Source organism: Triturus cristatus, chromosome 2_1 (assembly GCF_964204655.1).
Source record: "Triturus cristatus chromosome 2_1, aTriCri1.1, whole genome shotgun sequence".
NCBI lineage: Eukaryota > Metazoa > Chordata > Amphibia > Caudata > Salamandridae > Triturus > Triturus cristatus.
Genome location: NC_140581.1, coordinates 1,097,358,294 through 1,097,377,272, shown reverse-complemented (window position 1 = coordinate 1,097,377,272; position 18,979 = coordinate 1,097,358,294). Strand labels below are relative to the sequence as shown.

Here is an 18,979-nt window from a genome sequence, read left to right as displayed (position 1 = left end):
TTTTTTCCATGAATAAATGATGCACACAGTAGCAGATTTTCCCAGTCAGCTGCAATTGAATCAGACATACTGTGCAATGTGTTCTGAGACTATAGAGTTCCGAACGTCCTTGCTTAGTGTTGAGAGTGTACCCTACGTCGAAAAACTGCTACCCTGTAAATTAACATTGTACTCCTTTTATGCTGTAAAGATCACCATCAAATTTCAAACAAGTTTCACTTTCACTAGTAACCCTCTTCATAAGCTTCTGAATTTTTTTTTCATCGTGCAACACCACTAAAAACAGGTTAAACTTTGGATGATTTTGTTCAGCTTATCTGTTCAATTCTATCTGCACCCAATCACTTTACCATGAGTAATAAATATGGGAGCAGGACCTTACCCATACTGAGGGGAAGCTGACACAGCATGACTAATTATGTTGAACTGCTTAAGGTACACATGGGAGAAGTTGGATCAGAGGGCCCGAATAGTACCTCAGTGTTTGGACAACCCTACTGACTATTCTATCCATTATAAATCATAAACCGGGCCACTGGAATTATGCTATTGTATGGCTGCTGCGATTTTCGCATAATTATACATTTGCCCCATAATCCATCATCTGCCGCGTAATCTGCAAATTTGAACGAAAAAATGTTTTGTTTCTAGCTCAAATGGTAAAGCTGCTAAAAATGCAGCGACGCGTGTCGCCGCATGGTGGAAGGCCCTGTGTAAAGGTTTAATTGTCAACTTTCTGTTGCTTATTGCTACATTTGTGTTAAATTAGTACTAATGGGGTGCAACCAATGCCTAGACAGTGTTACCAAGTTAGAAAATTGCAAAGAAAAATGAAGTACTACTATTACAAAATGTGTTGCATTAGCCACAGAATTTGCCTTTTCTTGCTGCATAATTTTCTCAACCTTGCCACATAATGTGGTGTTCTTGACGCATAATTCAATTGGCCCAGATCATAAATATGATTGTTAATTGGAGTAAAAGCTTGATTGACAATTGTGCAATTCACTTTTTTTCCTGTGTTTTAGGGTCCAATGTGTGACCTGTTATGGTCTGATCCAGATGATCGTGGTGGTTGGGGTATTTCTCCACGTGGTGCAGGGTACACCTTTGGACAAGATATTTCTGAAACCTTTAACCATGCTAATGGTTTGACTTTGGTATCTAGAGCTCACCAGCTTGTCATGGAGGTATGTTCTGTGTTTTTCAAGTTAATTTTTAGATGCTCTGCTTTGGCAAATAACTTCAACCTCTTAGGAAATTAACAGCATGCAGTTATTTGTCTTAATCTAATAAATTTTGGAGATTGCATGGATGTCAACTTTGTTGTACAAGCTCAATAGCATATACTAGGCCTTTACACTTGCATGTTTTAAAATGTATCGCTGTCCGTGATGGTACTTAAGGTATTTGGGTCCTTCGCAAAGCGATTTTCAATAGACTTTTAACAGTTTTCAAAATAAGAGTTTAAACAACATGATCCCATTAAGAACAGAGCATTCAGCTGCTTCTTAAAGTAAAGTAGGATTGCAGCAACAGTAAGACTATCTCTTATTGCAGGAGCTAAAAGCAGTTAAAATGTGTAAGCACAGATATCCTTCGTGGCCCACTGACCTGGGGATCCCGAAGCTTAAGCTTGATGCCTCTGAGTAAATAGTTATCAGCCTGACTGAAGCATAGAACACTATTTGAAACGGGCTGATAAGGTTTCAGGAATGCCTGACAAATAACTTTTAGTTGAGAGCGTCTGTATACTTGAGAAAATAACTTGGAATATTAACTGATACACACCTCCAAAGTAAATATTTTCCGATTTTATTCCTGTATAGTTGAATTGGCAATGGTATTGAAAACAAACAAAACAGCATGATTTGCCGAGGTTAGTTTTGAATTCTCAAAGGTGTAACCCTTTGGTAATTGATGTACTGGATGGGGATATCTTCTAACCAAAATCCAGCACATAAATATGTTTGTAGTAGACTCAAATAGGACATATCTGCTTTTTAGTGGGATCAAGGGGATCGTTTAAAAGATACAGGGTTTCGGAAGGGCAACCTTTCGTTCCTACAGGCAGACCCAACAGCAGCAAGGCTCTCTGTATAAGGGATACAGAGGCAGAATCTGGGGTTGCACCCGTGGCCGTCAGCTCTCGTCTTAGTCGTCGTCGTCCCCCTCCACGTCAAGGGGCTTGCTCAGAGAGCCACTGTCTTCTACAGGAGGAAATCCTGAAGTTACTACAGAAAGGTGCGATGGAGGTGGTTCCAGAGCAGGAGAGGGGTCAGGGATGCTACTCCTGGTATTTCCTGATTCCGGAAAAGGACGGCATATTGCGTCCGATATTGGACCTCAGGATCTTGAATCTTTATCTGAAGCAAGAGAAGTTCAAGATGCTCACCCATGCGCAGGTTCTTTAAGCGCTGAATCAGGAGGACTGGATGGTGTCGATCGACTTGCAGGATGCGCATTTCCACATCCCCATCCTGAAGTCGTACAGGAAGTATCTCCGGTTTACGGTAGGATCGCAACATTATCAGTTTGCGGTCCTTCCGTTTGGTCCTACTACTGCACCCCGAGTCTTCACAAAGGTGATGGCAGTGGTGGCAGCCCATCTCAGAAGGTCGGGGATTTCCGTTTTCCCCTATCTGGACGACTGGCTAATCAAAGCGGAGTCGCCAGAGAAGGTGCTACATCCTCTGCAGGATACAACTAAGCTGTTGTTCAAATTGGGCTTCTCGATAAACGTGCCCAAATCTCACCTGGTGCCCTCTCAGCGCAACCTGTTCATAGGTGTGGTACTGGACACTACTGTGTGTCGAGCATTCCCTCCTCCTCAAAGGATTCTCGACATACAGGAAATGATTATTTTATTTTGCAATGGAACGGTCGTTCCAGTCCTGAAGGTCCTTCGCCTGCTCGGTCTGTTTGCTTCCTGCATTCTGTTGGTCAACCATGCATGCTGGCACATGAGGGCACTCCAGTGGTGCCTCCGCAGGCAGTGGTATCAGCACAAAGGAAATCTCAGGGAGTCTGTGAGGATCTCCGGAGAAGCTGCGGCGGATCTGTCTTGGAGCGTGGAGGGCAATCTGTCCCAACGGAAGCCCTTCCATTAATCTCCATCGGTGGCCACTGTGATAACGGATGCATCCACTTTAGGGTGGGGTGCGCATCTGGGGGATCTGGAGATCAAAGGACTTTGGTCTCCAGAGGAAAGGTTGCTTCACATCAACCTTCTGGAGTTAGGGCGATTCGTTTGGCACTCAAGGCCTTCCTCCCTTCCCTTCGCGGTCCGTCTGTTCAAGTCCTGAGGGACAACACTACCGCGATGTGGTATGTCAACAAGCAGGGAGGAGTGGGGTCTCTTTGTCTCTGCAGAGAGGCTCTGCGTCTATGGTCCTGGGCTCAGGACCATCAGATTTGTCTGATGGCAAATCATCTGGCCGGGGTGCTGAACGTACGTGCGGACAGTCTGTCTGCAGTTCTCCGCTGACCACGAGTGGAGGCTCCATCCGGAGGTGGTTCGTCACGTTTTTCGGACGTGGGGGGACTCCTCGGATAGATCTATTCGCCACCCGCGAGAACGCGCACTGCCCGTCATTCTGCAGTCTCCAGTTTCCAATGCAGGGGGCGTTGGGGGACTCATTTCAGTTGAGTTGGGGCTCACGACTTCCTCCAATACCCTTGATTCCTCGGGTTCTGAGGACGATTTGCCAAGACCAAGCCCAAGTTATATTGATCGCCCCGGATTGGCCAAGTAGGGTGTGGTACACAGATCTTCTCCACCTCTCCTCGTGCCCTCCGCTCTGTCTCCCTCTCAGGGCAGACCTCCTCTTGCAATAGGAGAGGCAGGTTCTACACCCCCACCTCCAGAGCTTACACCTTCATGCCTGGAGATTGAACGGGGCAACCTGAATTCTTTTTCTCTCCCACCTGATGTGGTAGATGTAATTTTGTCTGCCAGACTTCATTCCACCAAATCTATCTATTCCTGTAGGTGGTCTAAATTTGTACTGTGGTGTGGAGAGAAGTCAATTGATCCTTTGAAGGCTCATGTATCTGACATTCTGCAGTTTGCCCTTTCTCTTGCTCAGCAAGGCTTTGCTGTGGCTACTGTAAAGGGATATTTATCGGCTTTGTCGGCTTTCCTTTGCTTGCCGGATCAGCAGTCCTTATTCAAATCACCTATTGTTCTACGATTTCTCAAGGGCCTCACAAACAGGTTTCCTCCTACTCCCTTTATTGTGCCTCAATGGGACTTAAACCTTGTCTTGACTTATCATATGGGTTCTCCTTTCGAGCCCTTACACAAGTGTCCTTTGAGACTGTCTTTTAAGACGGTTTTTCTCATTGCAATCACCTCGGCAAGGAGGGTAAGTGAGCTTCAAGCTCTAAGTTCAAAACCCCCGTTTTTGACCATTCATGCTGAAAGAATGGTACTCGGGACCAGGGCTGCATTTCTGCCTAAGGTGGTAACTCCCTTCCATCTGAGGCAGTCCATTACCCTTCCTTCCTTCTATCCTCCCCCTCACCCTTCCAAGGAGGAGAGACTTCACCGCTTGGACCCTAAGAGGGCGGTGAGCTTCTACCTGGACTGGACAAAAGACTTTTAGAGTTGATGACCAGCTCTTCGTGGGCTTTGTTGGCTGCAGGAAAGGCAGAGCGGTGCACAAGCGCACCCTTTCCAGATGGATTGTCTTGTGCATCAAGATATGCTACTCTTTGGCTAGTAAGGAACCTCCAGAGGGTTTAAGGGCCCATTCCACTAGAGCTAAGTCTTCCACTTCTGCTTTGTCTAGGGGTGTTCCTGTGGAGGACATTTGTAGGGCGGAAACTTGGGCCTCCCTCCACACTTTCGCAAAACATTATTGCTTAGACACTGAGGTGAGGAGGGACGGACACTTTGCTTGTTCCGTCCTTCAGGACTTTCTGGTATAGAAGGGTGGACACCCTCCTCCTGGAGTGGGACTGCTGTGGAAATCTATTCACAAGGTGAGGAATCCACTGGCAGATGTATCCATCAGAAGAACAAGTTACTTACCTTCGGTAACGCTTTTTCTGGTGGATACAGTATCTGCCTGTGGATTCCTCACTGACGCACCCGCCTCCCCGTTGTCCACCCTTGTATACCTTCAGTATATGATGGTGTTTCAAAATGTATTTGTTACTATCAAAGGCAGTGTGTTATCTCTTTTGCCTTTCTATTTATTTTTCCACACTGTGTGTGTTGCTTGTATATTATGTACTGTGTATATATTGCTGTCAGTCCGTCCATGTGCCTCGAAGGCATGGAAAAAAGGGCAGAACTGACGTCATCACGCTGACTAGGTCTTCTTATGGAGCCGGTGACGTCAGCGGAGTCTCGAGCGGAGCCGTGTCTCTGTGACGTCGTTTTCGACCTCATCGGCTTGGACTGCTACAAAAGTTTCCGAATGTTGCTGGTGCAGGGGATATTCACAAGGTGAGGAATCCACAGGCAGATACTATCTGAAAGAAACACGTTAGTTAGATTCCTCACCTTAGAATATCCCCAGGCTTCAGACTGGATCCGGAAGATTTTTCGTCAGCAATACCCCTTGCACGTCGCTAGGCGTCGTCTGCGGCTCCGCGTCCGTCGTCTGCGTCGTGCGCCGGAATGACGTCGTCTGAGTACTTAGACGCCGACTTCGCGCGCTGACGTCAGTTCTTCTTTTTTCCGCGCCAGTAAGCGCAGATCCGGGAGAGCTACCCCTTTAGTCATTTTTTGACTAACTTTTTCGATCCTTTTTGATCTTGTCTCGACTCCGGTGCCGGTAGGATGCCTGGTTTTAAAGCCTGTGCTGACTGTAGCCGCCTGATGTCGGTTACGGACCATCACCGCCGGTGCCTTTACTGCTTGGGCCTCGACCACGACGCGGAGTCGTGTTCGGACTGCAAGGCCCTGACCTCGAAGGCTAGACGGGAGCGGTCCCGTAAGCTTCTCGAGATTCGCCACTCGGCTCCGCGCCCCTCTCGATCCCAGTCCAGGAGGAGGTCCAAGGATCGGTCGCAGAGCCGCAGCCGACGTCATCGGTCGTCGGGATCCAAGTCTTCGGGTAAGTCGAAGCACTCCAAGAAGCGACACCGCTCTTCGGACTCCCCTCGCCGGTCGCGCGACTCGGCCGAGGGTCAGGGTGGCTCCACCCCCGTGGCTCCGGCGGACCCGCAGGCGCCGCGCAAGTCCCCATACCCACCGGTCCCTGGGACTGACGCGACGCCGGCGGAAGTCAGTGCCTTCCTCTCGGCCATGAGGAGCCTGGCTCCGCCGTCAGCGCCCGCTGGCGTGCCTTCGGGCCCCGCGGACCAGACTGGGCAGCCTTGCATGCCGGCGGCTCCGGCCCCGGCGCCGTTGATGGCTCCGGCCTCGACGCCGCAAGCGCCCGAGGGACCCGTTCCCGAGTCCCTGCCGGCGCCGGTCGACCTCGTCACGCCTCCTCCGCCGGCGTCGACACCGGTACCACCTCCGACGCAGACTCCGCTCGACGTCGAGCCCCAGTTCAGTCCCGGTCCGGGCCCGGCGTCGATGGACGCCGCGCTCGGCGCCGCTGGAGACACATTTTGTCTATCGCCCGGCTCCGATCCTTCCTCCTGCATACCAGGAATCGGATGATGGGGACAACTGGGAGGGATCCGAGGATCCTATGGCCGTTCAGGCTCAACTGTCACAGGACTGGGCAGATGAACTGGGGGAGGCCAGTGGTCTGGATACCTCTCCGGACACTGGATTCATCTCTCCTCCGACTGTGGCTTCGGAGGCGGCCGCAGCTTTCTCTGTGGTGCTGCGCGAGGCGGCCGCAGCTTTCTCTGTGGTGCTGCGCGAGGCGGCCGCAGCCCTTGGGCTCGAGCTACCTGCCGTGGCTGTGAGGACTAACGTCCTCACTGAGGTGCTTCAGTCTGCAGCAAGCTCCACTGAGCCTCTGCTGCCATTCAATGAGGCCCTCACTGACGTTCTGCAGGGCACTTGGTCCAAGCCCTCCACAGTCCCTCCTGTGGATAGGAACGTCGCCAGGCGCCACCGCCCTGCTCCGGGCGACCCCAGTTTCCTGTCCCAACACCCTACCCCCGAGAGCCTGGTTATCCAGGCCTCTACCTCCCAATCCTCCTTCCCGACCGCTCCGCCGGACCGGGATTCCAAGAGGCTGGAACAGTTCGGCAAGAAACTGTTCTTCTCCCTTAGCTTGGGCCTGCCTCTTGGACCGTTATTCCCACTCTCTGTGGGATACGGTGGAGGACGTGCTGCCCCTGTGTCCGGAGGAGGTCCAGACACGTCTTACCCAGGCTCTGGCCGATGGGAGGGATGCAGCACGACATGCTATCCGCTGTGGGCTGGACACTACGGACTCGCTGGGTAGGGCGATTTCTACCTCAGTGGCGCTTCGACGTCACGCCTGGCTGCGGTCCACGTCCTTTTCGGGCGATGTCCAGAGCACCCTCATGGACATGCCCTTTGATGGCACTCGCCTTTTTGGCGAGAAAGCGGACAGTGCGCTGAATCGCTTTAAGGACTCCCGGGCTACGGCCAAGTCCTTGGGCCTCTCGGCCCCGCGGTCGCAAACTTCCACCTTTCGCCCCTTTCGTGGCCAAGGAAGGGGTGCCTCCTCACGTACGCCTAGCCACCAGCCGCAGAACCAACCTGCGCGCGGTCGCGGACGTGGTTTCTGCCGAGGCGGATCTGGAGGACGACGCGGCCAGCCCACATCCACCCCGGCAGCATCCGCCTCAAAGCCTTCCTAGTCCGAGCTTTCAGGCCCATTCCACGCCAGTGGGCGGCAGAGTTCGCCATCACCTGCTCCACTGGCGGTCCATCACATCGGACAGGTGGGTGCTGCAAATCGTCCGAAGGGGCTACTCCCTCCCCTTCGAGACGACCCCTCCAGCCATGCCACCGCAGCACCACCGTATCTCGGGGGATCATTTGAATCTTCTCCACGAGGAAGTTTCGGCCCTCTTGGCCAAGGGGGCCGTCGAGCGCGTTCCGAGCCCAGAAGTAGGTCGTGGTTGTTATTCCCACTACTTTCTGGTTCCCAAGAAGGGCAAAGGAGGCCTACGCCCTGTCTTGGACCTCCGGAACGTCAATACCTTCCTCCGGAAGGAAAGGTTCAAGATGTTAACTTTGGCTCAGGTTCTAGCTGCCCTAGACCCTGGAGACTGGATGGTAGCGTTGGACTTGCAGGACGCATACTTCCACATCCCCGTGCTGCCGGCCCACCGGCGTTACCTGCGGTTCACGGTGGGCCAAGAGCACTTTCAGTTTACCGTGCTCCCCTTCGGCCTCACCAGTGCCCCTCGGGTGTTCACGAAAGTGATGGCGGTGGTCGCAGCTCATCTGCGCAGATCAGGGGTTCCAGTCTTTCCCTATCTCGACGACTGGTTGTTGAAGGCGGGCTCGCCCCAGACAGTCGTCTCCCACCTCCAGACTACGGCGGATCTCCTGCATTTGCTGGGATTTTCCATCAACGTGCCGAAGTCACACTTGAGTCCCTCTCAGAAGCTCCTCTTCATCGGAGCGGTTCTCGATTCGGCGCAGTTCCGGGTCTATCCGCCGGAACAGCGGGTCCGGGATATTCAGGCCCTGATTCCCATCTTTCGGCCTCTATCCTGGGTTTCGGTCAGGCTTGTGTTGCGGCTTCTGGGGCTGATGGCCTCCTGCATCCTACTAGTGCATCACGCCAGGCGGCGCATGCGGGCTCTGCAGTGGGACCTGAAGTTTCAGTGGGCCCAGCATCACGGCAACCTGTCCGACCATGTCTTGATCTCGGAGGGCACTGCGCGGCAGTTGCAGTGGTGGCTCACGGACCGCGATTGGGTCAAGGGCAAGAGCCTCTCCCTAACCGGAGCATGTCGTAGTGACGGATGCGTCCCTCCTGGGATGGGGTGGCCATATGGGAGAGGCGGAGATCAGAGGCCTCTGGTCTCCGGCGGAGTCTAGTCTCCACATCAACCTGTTGGAGTTGAGAGCGATCCGACTTGCACTGAAAGCCTTCCTTCCCTCTGTCGGGGGAAGTGTTGTGCAGGTGTTCACGGACAACACCACCGCCATGTGGTATTGCAACAAACAAGGCGGAGTGGGGTCGTGGACCCTTTGTCAGGAGGCTCTGCGCCTCTGGACGTGGCTGGAACACCAGGGCGTCACCCTAGTGGTTCAACATCTGGCGGGCTGTCTGAACGCCAGAGCAGACGAACTCAGCCGCCGGTGCATGATGGATCACGAATGGCGTCTGAACTCCGAAGTGGCGCAAGGTCTCTTTCAGCAGTGGGGAGAGCCTTGGTTAGATCAATTCGCCACCGAAGAGAACGCGCAATGTCAGCAGTTCTGCGCGTTGGAATTTCCAAGGCGGCACTCGCTCGGCGACGCTTTTCGTCGCGAGTGGAGTTGCGGTCTGTTGTACGCGAAGGTACTGGTATCCCGAGCTACTCAGTATGTTGACAGATCCTCCGATACGTCTGCCCCTTCGGGAGGATCTTCTGTCGCAGCAGCAGGGGACGGTCCTCCACCCGAACCTGTCCAGCCTCCTCCTCCATGCGTGGAGATTGAGCGGCGGCAGTTGATGCCATTTGACTTGCCTCCTGAAGTCTGTGATATCATTCTGGCAGCCAGGCATCCCTCCACAAAGACGGTATACGCCTGCCGGTGGAACAAATTTGTGGCATGGTGCACAGCAAAGGCTGTGGATCCCCTTTCCGCCCCTCTTTCTGAGGTTCTCCTCTTTCTTCTTTCTTTGGCCCGGCAGGGCTCTGCCCTGGGCACCCTGAAAGGTTATCTCTGCCTTCTTGCGGCTTCCTGATCAGCCTTCTCTTTTCAAGTCCCCTGTCGTTACACGCTTTCTAAAAGGCATTACTCACACGTTCCCTCCTGTCCCTTTTGTAATGCCTCAGTGGGACTTGAATCTTGTCCTCACATTTCTCATGTGTGCTCCCTTTGAGCCTCTTCATAATTGTCCTTTTCGTCTGCTGACACTTAAGACTGCTTTTCTGGTAGCCATCACCTCGGCTAGACGGGTGAGTGAGCTCCAGGCTTTATCTTCAAAGCCTCCTTTTCTTTGTTCATCCGGACAAGGTTGTCCTTCGGCCTCGTCCCTCCTTTCTTCCGAAAGTGGTGACTCCATTTCATCTTGGGCAGTCTGTCACCTTGCCCACCTTCTTTCCGCCTCCGCATCCTTCCAAAGAGGAAGAGAGGCTCCACCGTCTGGACCCAAAACGTGCGCTCTCCTTTTATTTGGACCGCACAAAGCAGTTCCGGGTGGACGACCAACTTTTCGTTGGATACGTGGGTGCTAAGAAGGGGAAAGCTGTGCACAAACGGACCATCTCTCGGTGGGTCGTTTTGTGCATCAAAATTTGTTACTCCTTGGCAAAAAAGGACCCTCCTGTTGGGCTCCGCGCCCATTCTACTCGGGCCACAGCGGCTACTACTGCTTTGGGACGGGGTATCCCTTTGCAGGACATCTGTCAGGCGGCGACGTGGGCTTCGCTACACAGGTTTGCCAGACATTATTGCCTTGACAGCCAAGTCTGGAGGGATGGCTTCTTTGGCCGTTCTGTCCTCCAGGACTTTCTGGTGTGATCTTGGTTCGCAGACCCACCACCGGGGATGGTATTGCTTGGGTATCTATTCTAAGGTGAGGAATCTAACTAACGTGTTTCTTTCAGATGAACAAGTTACTTACCTTCGGTAACGATGTATCTGTAAGAAACATTAGTTAGTTAGATTCCTCACCGACCCACCCATCCTCCCCGTTCTGCGAACTGACATCTAGGGTTAAGGTTATCCTTTTCAGACCCCTAGATTTTATTTTGGCACCAGTGTCGGTCTTTGCATGGCTCTGCGTTCCTGGCGCGGAAAGCTATGTACAAGAACTGACGTCAGCGCGCGAGGGCGGCGTCTAAGTACTCCGTCATTCCGGCGCACGACGCCGACGACAGACGCGGAGCCGCAGACGACGCCTAGCGACGCGCAAGGGGTATTGCTGACGAAAAATCTTCCGGATCCAGTCTGACGCCTGGGGATATTTTAAGGTGAGGAATCTAACTAACTAATGTTTCTTACAGATACATCGTTACCGAAGGTAAGTAACTTGTTCGTATCCACCAGAAAAAGCGTTACCGAAGGTAAGTCACTTGTTCATCCGGTGGAAATCTGCTTGGAAGAGCATCCGGAACACCATCTTGCGGCGTCTGCAGGTGACAGAGAAGTGTTTTCACCAGAGGACAGCAACAGCTCCGACCTGGAAATCGAGGACGTAACCTCTGCACAGAAGGTTGAGTACACAACCTCCCCCTCCTCTAAACAAGTTCCAAACTGAGCAGGCCAAAGGCCCAGGAACACTTCTGCGTTTCACCACTGCCTTTAGACCATAGTAGGCACTGACCTTAAACTTAGGAAGTATCGTCCAGCCCTGGTGCTAAGAAAACCTAGCAAGTCAGTCTCGCCTCTGACCGCGACCTACTCGAAGTTGAGCAAATTGTCGGCATCAAAAGATTCTTCTGGACTGGCCCCATTGACACCAAAACCACCGTCTGTACCGAAATCTTCGGTGCCCAAAGCAGCCGCTAATTCAGTTTGTGGCAAAACTGACAGGCCACTCCTCCATCTGCTCTAAGAAGAACTCGAGGCCCGTTGGATATTTAGAAATCCATTCCTAGACTGTAAAGATCATTACTCAGCCGCCTAAAGTGGCCACAAATCCAGTCTTTCCAAGAAGCAATGCATGAGGCCCCATCTCCTAAAGCGAGGGGAAAAAAGCAGATAAGGCCATCAACTCCTTACTTGCACCTCCGCCACCAGTCCAGCCTATGGAGGAACCACCTACTCCACACTCCTTACATGAAGATCCCATTTCATACACATCACAGGGATCACTACTTCCATTCCACAACGAATTAGAAAGTGAAGATTTAATCCCCATATCCCCACAACTAGACCCCCGAGACCCTTACGGTGCTTATCCCCCAGCATACACCTTCCCTGATATGTACCCAGCTTGTCCATCTCCAGATTCCTTCACTTACCAAGAGCTACTTGCTAGGGAAGCAGCTTATCATATTGTACCGCTCCACATGGAACAAAATGGAGGCGCTCCTTCAATACTTTTCTGAAGAACACAGTAAGCGGGCATGAGCTAGTGTCTGAGGCGAAATTGATCTCAAACACTATTCTAAGATGTGCCTTTGACACCACTGATGCAGCTGCTCGGGGCATCAATTTAAGCCTCTGATGCCACGCATAGTTGCGTATATTTGGTTTTGAGCCTGAAGTTCTGCAGATCTTATTAGCTCTCCTATTTTTCAGTGAGCATCTTTTTGAGCTTCCGGTAGATCAAATGCTGGAGAAAATAAAAAAAGACTGACTGCAAATGCATTGGGCACACTTCAAACACCCACTTTTCACTATTCCTTTAGCTGCACAGACTTCAGTGGATGCTACAAACAAACTGCCACTGAACCCCCAGTGAGTGCTGGTGATTTTTTTGTGTCGAGTGAATGTCGAACACGAGACTGTCCTTGCGTACTGTGCACTCGCTAGACTACTATACCAACAGGTCTAGAAATTTTAAGTGGGAATGATCTAGATACATTAGTTGTTCTTGAAGAGCTTTGCAGTAGTGGGTCACAGTTGAGTGACATACAACTGGACGACATGGTTCCGACTGTTGATTTAGGAATAATACATGCAAGACCATTGAGCCCATTCAGACCAATTTCAAAGTTCTATCCTCAAACCTCTACTGATGCTATTGACCTCTTCGCGTATAGAGTTAATCAAGACCTTCTTAAGCTGCGGGAGGACAGAGACCGGTCTAAGAGCATATTGAATCTTTCATATGTGCAGAGACAGGCACTCAAGAATCTGGAGGCAGATGAATTGATTGTAATCAAGCCCTCAGACAAGGGCGGGAATGTGGTGCTGCAGGAGGTGTATGACCAACTCAACCAGGAGAACTATTTACCTATCCTGATCAATGAATATATGAACAGCATAACGGATTATGAGCAACTGATCTCAAAATGGCAATCAAAGGGGGATGCTCTCAACTGAGGAATTTACATTCCTGTCGACACTGCATCTGCGAATACCAGCTTTTATCACATGCCAAAGGTCAGAGAAACCAACTGAACCCTCCAGGATGACAAATTCCTCCATCGGCAGTCTGATTGAGAACATGTCTAGAATTGTAGACTACTCATTTCCATTCGTATCTGAACTAGCCTCGTATACGAAAGATACAAAAGATTTTTTTTAAAAACAAATTGAAATAGTTGTGTGGACACCAGATTTCCTTATTATCACGTTAGATGTATCCAGTTTGTACACGAGTATTGGACACGACAATGGACTTAAGGCCATCAGATACTTAAAAAAAAAACGTCCATTGAAATATATTGAGCACAGTGAGATGTTGATTGAATTTTTACACTTCTGCCTGCATAACATGTTACTTTCAGGACCAGGTATATAAACCGGTGAAAGGAACGGCCATGGGAACCTGCTTTGCCCCCAGCTATGCAAACTTGTTTGTAGGCTGATGGGCGAAGCAGGTAGAATGGCCCGACACGTGATAGATGGGTTTAGAGGACAGTCGGTTGGAGACGCTATATTGACTATCTCTTTATGATTTTGCGGGGTACGGAATAGTCAGTTAAACTGTATATTGATTATCTCCACTGTAATGAATTGAATCTGAAGTTTACAAGTGAGATAAGTTCGACAGAAGTTAACTTCCTGGACCTGAGGGTATTTGTCGAAGATGACAAGATCCAGACAGCACTGTTTAGGAAGTCCACAAAAGGGAACTCAGTACTGCACCCTAAGAGCAGTTACCCCATCAACCAAAAAAATAGCATCATGTAGGGGGAACTATTACGGATAAAAAGAAATTGCACTAGGATAGGGGATTTCCAGAGATATGCACAAGAGAGCATTAGAAGATTTGAGGTGAGAGGGTACTAGAGGGGAGTTCTGAAGAAAGCGATAGTGTGGAAGGAAAGTCCAGGATTGATTTACTGAGAGAGGAGTCCAAAAGAAAGAAAACGGACAAAAAGGTTAACTTCAAGCTGATAACGAGCTTCTCCAGTTTGGATGGTGTGAGGAAGATAATGCAGCTTAACTGGCGCATATTAAAGTCGGACACAGTAATAAGACATGATTTGCCACCCCTCACGGACATTTAGAAGGACACGCTCCATACGAGATCAGCTGATAGAGAGCTACTTACCGTCACCCAAAGTGCATAGAGGAATACAGGGTATAACGGGCTTTTATACCTGGTGGGAGGTACAAGGCTTGTGCAAACAGCAACAAGGTGACCGTGTATAAAATCCAAGGTCTAAAGGACCCGGCCCGTATCACAAAGTTCATGAACTGTAATGCACCATTTGTGATATATTGCCTAACATGCCCATGCGGCCTAAGATATGTGGGAAGCACAATGCACCCAGCAAAAATCTGCATTTGAGAACTCCAGCAGGCGATTCAAAACAGAGATCCGAGCTACCCTTTTGAAAGGCACTTTCAGACATATCACCATAGCAATAGGAATTTACTTAAATACTTGTGCATTGATCATGTAGAACGCGACAGAGGCGGTGACAGAGAAAAAATTGTGTAGACATTGGAATGAAGTCAGTTATAACATGTTGCACAACCGAGGTGAAATGCATTTCCCATTTAGGGCGTGATTATGTTTCACTGCGCTACGAGAACCAACAGCTCTGCGAGTGTGAATTGTTTTGTATTAAGCTTGGTTAGCAAGGGAAGATTTGAATTTCCATAACCTAGCAGGAACCACCAATAAGTTGTTTTTTACGTAAAGTTTATCACTCCAAGATTGCGTGACCACATTTGCTTGACTTAATGCATTGCCCATTCAGGGCGTAATTATGTTCCTCAGCGCTGCAAGAACCTAGAGCTATGTGGGTGTGTTAATAATGAGTAACGTTTCGTTTTGTGGTATTAAGCTTTGTTGGGGAGTGAAGATTGCAACTTCTCAAACATGGCGAGAGCAACCATTAAGTTAGTGTGTGTGTGATTATGGGTATATTGCGATGCCCATTGTTTAATGTTTAGGCATGAATTTAAGAATTAAAAATTAGCTTTTCTTTTACTTTTCGTGGTGTATAATCTATTCAAAGACCATTATAACACAAATGTGCTCCTAACTGCTAGCTACTCTGATTCAAGCATGTGAATCTATGAAAGTTCAAATACTGGAGTAAGAAAATGAGTAACGTACCAGAACTATAGTTCTCCAGTATTGGAATCTTTCCTAGATTCACATGCTCCTCACCTGTGAAGCTCACCTTTTGATACCTTTATGGTTAGGTTTATTGCACTAGTGCCTCTGAAAATCTGAAGGTCTGAGGTTCTCTCAGGAGTGTTCTAGAGGAAAGGGTGTTCTGATTTGCTAAATAAAGCCTAGTTTTTGGTCTCTTTACAAAAGAATGAATAGGTTCTAGAACTGAAATGGGCCTCGGCCTGTTTTCTAGTGTATGCTAACTTTTCATTGCTGTTTTGATACACCGGGGACTACCATCTTGACGACTGGGAATGATTCAAGCATGTGAATCTATGTAAGATTCCAATACTGGAGAACTATAGTTCCAGGTAAGTAACTTATTTTCTTTGACTTCAGTTAGGATACCTACCATGCAGAACTAGTAATACAAGTAAATGGCTTTTCTTTCTTTCCATTTTGAAGGAGACAAATGCTAAATTCTCCACCTAAGACTTTTCTTGTAATGTCTCATTTGTGAATATGCTCCTTAAGTTTGAATGTGTCCATTTCCTGCTTTTGCTATTTGCCATACATTCACTGTTACGGTGTTCATGTTTCAAAATCTGGCTCTAAAATTATTTCCATTTTACAAAATGTCTGTAATCTCTTTCCAGGGTTACAATTGGTGCCATGACCGAAATGTGGTAACCATTTTTAGTGCACCCAATTACTGTTACCGCTGTGGGAACCAGGCTGCCATCATGGAACTTGATGACACTTTAAAATATTCCTTGTAAGTAACTATTGTTTTATGTATTTTGTTTGATATCCATTGTTTCATATGGCATATTATTAAATGTTCTGTTCTCAGTTGATTTATAGTGCATTATTTTACCATCCTTGTTGGGAGCTTGAAAAGATAGTGTCTGGTGTGTAAGCTAAAAGTGATCACATTTGATTATGCATCAGTCTTAACGGACTTTGCATGTTACATCTACTTGATCTGCATATTGCACCCAAATGAAGTGTATGTCTGTATACAGAGTATTGTTTCATTTTAGGGGTGCCTGGAGCTTTAACTGAAAATACTAGTGCTAATGACACAAGTAATGTGTGATTGCCACGCTAATGCCTTTGTGCAGCTGAAACCATTTTATGAGATTTCATTGACTGTTTGTTGCTTTCCCAAAATATTTCTGGTCTGTAGTATGGTGTTAGAACAATACGGAACATTGACATTTCCAACTATAATGAACACAACAAAAAGTTTCAAAAGTTGGATAATGTATTCTCAACACAAGATCTTTTATAGATTCAAATGTTTGTATTATTCCTCTGCGTCCAGGTGGGAACACTCGGTAGTTTCACCATAGCAGTTTTTCAGTACAGCAATTCACTTTGAAAACAAACTAACAAATATTCATTAACCCCCATTAGCCTATCCACCTCACTATATTACCCGAACTCAGGCAAGTTAAGTGGCGAGTCTGTGATTCAATCCTCCGAAGCTCCACCTACCATATTTTCTACTGCTCGATGTCGGACAGCTGTCCTTATTGTGACCTTTTTGATCGCATAATTTCAGGGAATCTTTGGCTACAGAGAGCAGGCACTACTTTATCCTTAGTCTGTGAATTGAATTCACATTTTATGACTGGAACCATGGTTGAATCCTCATGTTTGATACCCGTTACTCCCAAGTAACTGATTCCCAGGGTTTGCTACATGGAGACCACCTTCAAGGATATATCTATCTATTCTATTCCTACTTCAAACTGTTTTTCTCCTCTGGATGAGATAAACTGTAACGGCTGACACTTGCAGCACTCTACGATACCATTATCACTTACGCTTAGTGCAGCAGAGACTTCACTTGAGAGGTCCCCCGAGTTCTTTTTTGCTATGGAGAACCTAAATATTCTCTCGTGGAACATTGCGGGCCTCAGTTCTAAAGAAAATAATCAAGACTGGTCCTCTTTTCTGAAACAGTGTCACATTATTCCAGGAAATTTGGTAAGCTTCGACCTTTGCACTGGACAGTTATACTTAATTCCTTTTCCATCCCTGTGACTCCCTCTTCATCTACAAGGGCGAAAGTTGCACCGTTGATTTTTGTCACTGAACTATATGCTCTTTTTATATAGTAATTTTCTCTAGTGTTTCTTTAGGGTTTTTTGTGTTATATTGCACAATTTTAGAAAATTCTCTGTTGGTTGTGATATTTTTTAACTCCAATCTGGCTTAGTATTTCACTGTCATCGGTTTTAGAGAATTGTATTGGAAATTTTACACTTTTCTTCATGTTCATCACAGTGGAGTTTAGTATGCACTTGTACCGCAAAGCCTGTAATTTTAATGTATCTCTTCTACACAATCTATTTGAAGCTACATTCATCCATTCTTGCAATTGATCTGCAGGGTGAAGCTCTCAATAACATGTTACTGGACTTTGAGTTACTAAACATTTTTGAATTTACTCTGTTGTATTAGCACCTACTCTTTTTGTAGGTAAAGGTTTTACAATTGCCAGTGATTGCATATTTTTCCTATCTGCAGGGCTGAGTAGTGTTGCTTACATCTTTCCTGTTTCTCGTGACCCTTCGGTTTCTCAGTCCTCTTTGCATTTCTATTGCTTGGATTAATTGTAAAGGTACCTGTACTTCCTCCTGCCCCCAGGCTCAGAGAGCAACCATTTAAGGTCACAAAATAAGATGGGAATTAGTGATTCCTCATTCTGTGCTACAGGAGTTGCTATTGAGTTGCAACAAAAACATTTTTATTTTTTGAATGTTGAAGGGGATTTTACCTCCTATCTTATTTTGGTCTGGTCACAGCCTGTGTTTTATAGCTGCTAACTGCAGCAATAACAATTTTATTGCTTTAAGTCTTTCATTTATTCACATGCGTTAATCATTCCTTGGTGTCAAGCTGGAAATTCCCGGTAATCTTAAATTGCTGTAAACTGTTAGAATGGCGTTAGACCTCAACAGCATTGTTTTAGTAGCATATCAACCTTATTTGAAGCAACCTGAACTTCAGCCAGCTTGGTGGAAGTGCCAGCTCTCATACTCCCCTAGAGGCAACCATAGCTCCGATTTCTATTGCACGTCTAGTGTTAGGAAGTCTTAGGCATATTTCTGCTCTAGCCTCTTAATGGCCATATTCTGTTAGTTTTCTGGTCTTTCCTGGGACTAAACCAGCCCTACTTTCAGTTTTCAGATATTGGAAGCTGTTTTTGGGGGAAAACATTTTTTTTCAGGGACAGTGAGACCCTTCATCTGTCACCATTGCTGACAGAGGGAAACATCTCTCTTCAAATCCTGTTATCCTGGTGGTCCGAAAAGAGTTTCTATTGACCTACATAAGCAATGTATTAATGCCTTTGTCTAGCACTCAAGCCTTCTCGCTGTCACATTTGTAGAACCTTGCCATTAAAAACCATAAAGGACAAAATTAGGATGTGGACCCTCTATGTATTGGAGAAGAAAATGACCCCCCTGAAGGGAATGCTCCCTGTTCTGCGTATGATTCTGTGAAGAGGGCTCCACCAAGCACTTTCACGAAGGTGGCACAAAAAAAAGGGACTCTAGTGGTTATGTCTGGAAGTGTCCTTATTTTCGTTAACTTTATTAGCTTGTGGTTTGGGAGTAGATGTAGGTTGAGCTCCTGTATGACAGACCCTGATCCCACAATGCCCACGTTCATGCTTACCATGTTACATTATGTTTTCCCTTCTGTTTCGTATGGGGGTGCAT

General features: G+C 47.9%; 1 protein-coding gene across 1 annotated transcript in view; it reads left to right on the top strand.

Annotated features, from left to right (window-relative positions):
- Positions 1-18,979, top strand: part of PPP2CB (protein phosphatase 2 catalytic subunit beta) — a 100,274-nt gene that overhangs the window by 76,708 nt on the left and 4,587 nt on the right. The window contains exons 5-6 of the mRNA XM_085636491.1: positions 1,029-1,190; positions 15,899-16,017. Coding sequence (XP_085492617.1) covers positions 1,029-1,190; positions 15,899-16,017 — 281 coding nt within the window. The remainder of the gene's footprint in view (positions 1-1,028; positions 1,191-15,898; positions 16,018-18,979) is intronic.